This window comes from Phalaenopsis equestris, unplaced genomic scaffold, assembly GCF_001263595.1.
Source record: "Phalaenopsis equestris unplaced genomic scaffold, ASM126359v1 Scaffold000462, whole genome shotgun sequence".
In the NCBI taxonomy this organism is placed as follows: Eukaryota; Viridiplantae; Streptophyta; class Magnoliopsida; order Asparagales; family Orchidaceae; genus Phalaenopsis; species Phalaenopsis equestris.
This window is the reverse complement of record NW_018164903.1, coordinates 1-5,704: the sequence shown is the minus strand read 5'-3', so window position 1 is coordinate 5,704 and position 5,704 is coordinate 1. Positions and strand designations below refer to the sequence as shown.

At 33.6% G+C, this 5,704-nt stretch overlaps 1 protein-coding gene across 1 annotated transcript; it reads right to left on the bottom strand.

The window, feature by feature from the left end:
* Positions 1-2,816: 2,816 nt before the first annotated feature.
* Positions 2,817-5,193, bottom strand: LOC110027893 (the record flags this gene model as incomplete). Its single annotated transcript, XM_020729516.1, has 3 exons — positions 2,817-2,998; positions 3,104-3,202; positions 4,548-5,193. Coding segments are annotated over 3 exons (896 nt in total), but the record flags the coding sequence as incomplete, so codon positions are not given.
* Positions 5,194-5,704: the final 511 nt, after the last annotated feature.

Here is a 5,704-nt window from a genome sequence, read left to right as displayed (position 1 = left end):
GAATGGAACAGGCTTGAGGGTTTAGGAATTGGATTAAAGTGGGCTTTTTTAGATCATGTGAGGAAGGAAGGCGAAGGGTTTTTGAGGAGGAGAACGTAGTTGAAGTGAGAGCATTGGGGCTGTGCTTGGTGGACGGAAGACAGCAAGCAGGTGGGAGAAAAAGCTTTCGAGGAAAACGATTAAAAACCATTACAGTGCGATCCCAATGCTTATAGGGGCTTCTTATGGTCCCAAAATTTATAAATATATTAAAAAAGGCATCTACTATTTGAAATGAGACATTTATTATGTATCTCACGTCAAAACTTTCATATTTACGAGTAGAGAAACTTTTCATTCATGAATAAATTATTATGAGTGTAAATATGACGATTTAGGGGTGACATGTGTAAATCCACAAGAGTTGTGTGGTACATATGTAAATTTCTTTTTTTAAATTTAGTTCTAATACATGAGAAACCCTTTTAACCCCAACTTAAAAAGTCATGGGATTATTTTAGCACTTCTATAAAATTTGGGACTAAAATAGCCTCATATAAATAGTCGTGAATAATTTTGACGCTTTATTTATCTTTTGCTTTAGAGCTAGTGGGTGCTTGAATAGGTGGAATATTTGTTGAAAATAAGTTGAAATATTTTGGTCTTATTTTTCTGGGGAAAATTGAGGGTCTATTCGGAGCAGTTGTAACTTATCCAATAAGCTGTTTAGCAGCAACTGTCAGAGGAATGGAAGGAGGGACGGCATCCTCAACAGCAAAGGAGCAACGAGGGAATCAATGTCGAACAGATAGAGATTAGGGCAAAGCAATGAGGTCAAATGCTGAGATCAAATGCCATATGACAAAATTAGTAAAAAGCCAACCCTCTAAAGCGGGTCGCGGGGTTCTATCCACGGCCGACATTTAACCAAAATTGCGGGACACCGCTACCCAGACGCCGTCCCAAAATGCTGAAATTCACGGCCGCTCCCCTCACCACGCTCCTGACGCCGAGCCAAACATACCCTGAGTCCGATTGGAACATTTTCTCGTGATAAACTAATCCCTCAACGCTCTTATCATGCCCCAACAAATGGTCAGGTGCCATACATATGGGCTTCCTATGCTAATACTAATAAAAATATTATAGTTTGATAAATGTAAAAAATGTTAGGGATCAAAGAAATTTTTTACGGGGAGCAAAACCTTATTAAATTTATTTCAAGTTTAATACTTTAAATAAATAATTTATTTCATGCTGGTGATAAAATAAATTCAATAATCTTAAAATCATCTGACAAAAAATTATGTAAAAACATTATAAAATACTTTTTTCTTTTTTTTTTTTGAAGCATAGAAATACTTTAGACTTCTAATTTTATTTTTTATTCAATTTTAATTAAAATTTATTTAAATTTATTTTAAAAAAAATTAATTTTGACAACCACTTCAAATATAAGATTTGCTTAAAATCTAACCAAGTCTTAACTAAAACTCTTGAATGCGTTGTACTGCCTTTTTGTTTCTCTCTGAATAAGACAAAAAAAACATGCCATGATTCACGCTACTTGTTAGAATAAAAATAAGTGCATTTACATGCATGCCACCTTATTTCTATGTATTTACATATCTGACACCTAAACTTTGCTTTTGAAATTTCCAACATCCAAATCTTTCATATCACATCTAAAGTACTTTTATTATAACTTTAAAAAAATGAAATATATTTTCTTACATATAAATAAAATGATATGTATGTAAAAAGATAATATTTAGATCTTAGATATGTAAATACATAAAGCTTGACTGATATTTTTGTAAATCTTTCCTAAGAACATTTTTACAAGAGGATGCTCATACATGGGAATAAATAAATCTTTCCTAAGAACTTATTTGGTGCGGTGGCGTTTAAAAATGCACCCCGCCTGTTTGGGTAAAATGTGTGTTGGCAGCTTATGTGTTTTCAAAATGCTGAAAACAGTGTTATCACACCGCACCTATCTAGATGTGATTGGAGCTTTCTAGCTGCGATTTGGCTTTCAAAAAAAAATAAAAATTTTTAATAGTCACCGCACCTAGCATATCAACAGATTATTTTCAGTTAATTGCAGCTGTCCCAAACAGAACTGAAAAGATCATCAGAATTATATTTTTTTTAGTATCCAAATATTCTTCAGTCTGAGCTGTCTCCAATCATCCCTCTAATTCCGTGTGCAAATTAACAAAACAGTGGAATTCAAATAATTAAAAATGCTCAACCAATATTAATATATTATATAATAATGCAGGATGAATCACTTGCTGGCCTTTTAAAGAAAATAAGAAAATAAGAAAAAAAAAATAAAAAAATGGGTCGTGCCAGATTACTCATCAGTCACCACCTGCAGCTATGGGCAAATTCAACATGGGGAACGTGTCCTTGCTGGCTTGGATTCATTTCATGAGTTATATCATCTCTTATTTCATGGCCTAGGATCTAGAAAACAAGCACAATTATGTAAATAAATGTTGTTTTTTTTTTACATAAATACCACACAAATGCTATTATTTACATATAGGACCTAAACTTTCATAATTAATTACATGCATCACACAAATCTTTAGCATTATATAGAAAATATCATTATTACTAATTTTTCAAAGCTGAGACACATGTACTCGTGCATAATTTTATGACACCAAACTGTTGTAAAAATAAATTTCAAAATGTACGTGTTTGATGTGTAAATCCATATGAATTATGCTGTACATACAAATTTTACTTTATTTAATTAATGGTTACATACTTCAGTCACAACCTAAAATTTCATTATAATAAACAGTGTAGAATTACGGCATAATAATTCAAAGACGTGCAAGGATCATCATTTTAGAGAACAGTCACTGTAACTTTAGATGGTCGTTTTGTTCCAGTTTGCGTCTCTTTGTTTAGACTGGAGCTTTTGCCCCGCTCGCTCAGAGCTATGCATGACTTCATATGAGAGTGCAGCTTCTCAGGCTTGAACGGTTTGCCACATTGCCTGCATATTTGAACATATTTTAAAATTTATTTTTCTTCAAAATCTATATAGTATATTTTCTTATACACCGAATCAAAACTTCTTGCTCTAAAGTTGATGTCTCACGAGCAGTTTGGCTCTTTAGAAGGCTTGAACGTGGCTGATGTAGTTTTTTCTGTCATTTGTCTCGATCTTCCGTTGCTTCCCCTCTTCTCCCAATTCTTCCTGATTGTCATTTCAGATCAACTTTTCAACATACATGAATAAACATACACAATAATATAAGTAGATTGATGAAATATGAATGTCATATTATATTTATTTAGCTTTTCTATGGGATAAAGTTGAACTCTAAAATATCAGGGTGTCTTTTGGTGTGATGATTTAAATTTCATGAAACTCTAAAGCTAAGTGTGCTTGGGCGAGAACATTCTCAGGATTGGTAATCTCCTAAGAAGCTACATTGATGGGACAAAACCGTGAGGTTGTTAGGCCAAAGAGTACAATATCTTGATGGATAAGAGTTAAGATTTTTACAAATGGTATCAGACTACTACACTAGCATGAAGATGGAAAATTAATAAGTGCATATTGGAACAAAGTGCTACAGCATGAGAGCTGCCCCTTGATCCTTAAATGAGACAAAGTGCTACATGTTTGAGCCACCTCTTGAATTTATGTGGGACGCCTCTAGAATCTTATTATCTACTTGGTGGATGATTCTAAGTAAAGAGCACTGACAAAGACTTTAATCACGTAAATTGGAGAGAATATTCTGAAATCTCTTAATTAAAATGAAATTGAACACTTAAACATTAAGTTATTTTTTAGTGCAATAGTTGAAATTTCATCAAAAACTCAGATGCTATATGTGCTAGCTAGCTAATGCAAGATCATTCTAAGGATGACTGACCTCCTAGGAAGTTAAACTAATTATAGAATTAAATTAGGAGGACATCAAGCCAAAAGCGAACAAAATCTCAATAAGTGAAAGTTGGGGCTCCTATACTAAGAGCACTTCTTATCTCTAATTTATAAGTAAAATTTTAAACAACAGTACCAGATCCGCATATAACTTTCTTTGCTCTCACAAAATGTGAGTCTCTAATATTGAACAAAATTCCGGATACTCTTTAAACTTATTCTAAAATACTTGTCAAAAACCTTTAATTGATTACTTAAATATTTTACTAATTTAAAAATAAATATGATAAATTTAAAGTCCATCCCAATTAAATTTTAAGAACAATACTCCGACCAAAGTTTTCTTCTTTATTTCCTTCTCAAATTTGACTACTTCATTCCCTGCAATTACCATAACACCTGACATGAAACTAAGAATTTGAAGCTCTAGCAAGCCTGCAAAGTAACTACTCTCTAAAAGATTACTATTATTGTTTGTTCAATCAAATTTTTTATCACAATTTCCAATAAAAACTATCAAAAATATAGAAAAACTATACATGATTAACCCTACCTACAACGAATCAATCTAAAATGGAAGGATTTCTCTCCCTCTTAAAATAAATCATTACTCAAAAGAAAAAATGGTGAAGCACAACATGCAGACCTCTCATTGCTGCTACTGCTTGTCTGATAACTCTTCCGCGACAACGATCCATTCATCCCTCTGCTCTCCCTCTTCACAGTATCCTTCGTGTCCACAAGCCTGCACCTGAGCAGATTCCTTAAAACATCCGCCGCCCGCCGGCGAGGCTGCGCTTCTCCTCTCCCTTTACTATTACTTCTATCAACCTGACTCCCATTCTTCTTAATTGCCACAAGTTTGCCACAACTCTTCTCCTTATCGCCTTCCTTCATCTCCTCTGTTCGCTCAGACTTCAGAACAGAGGAGGATGAGGAAGAAGTATCTGGTCTTATGGGAGACTCTTCGTCGCCACGTGGCGGGGGTTTTGGAGAGACGTTAGCTTCAATATGTAAGGTCTCGTATGGTGTTTTTAGAATTGGGACGTCTGCTATTTCTTCTTCTTCTTCTTCTTCTTCTGCGTCTTGTTTCTTGGTTGCTGTTTTTCTTTCGTGGAATGGGAAGAATTGCTCGACAGCTTTGTTGTGTGGAGAAGGGATGAGAGAGCCTTTTAGGATGTATTCGTTGTCGGAGAATGGAGTGATGAGGTCATTGTCCGTGAGATCTTGCCATATGTGGCCATTTTTGTAGCTCCTGAAATTTAACGAGTTGTTTGAGTCTTTGTGGCGGGCTTAGTTTAGTTAAAAAGACAGAGTTTTAGGGGCTTTGCTCGCATTGAATGTTTCTACGTAGACAAAGGCAATGGCTGTTGATATTAAACTTGGAGTAAATATGATATCGTTGTCTTTGTTGCATTTGATTTATGACTGATTAGTTAAAAATAAATAATTTTGACAATTCTTATCAAATTTTCATATGGTTAATGAGTTATTAAACAATGAATTTAAATATGAGCAACATGTAGGCCCATCGTATTTCTTATCACATGTTGCCTCCAAACGTATGATTACCATGACCATACATAAATGTGCCCACAACATGAAATTTAGAAAATTTTATCAAGATTAATTAGAAAAATGGGTCAAAATGAATTTTTATTTCTTTGGTTTATTAAAAGTAAATATAATTAAAAAAAAAACTAACTGATTTCTTTTAAATTATGTTTATTTTAAGTTTTTTCAATCAAATTTTGTTTAGGATATTTAACCTCATATTTCAACCTAAGAGTAATATGGTAAGAA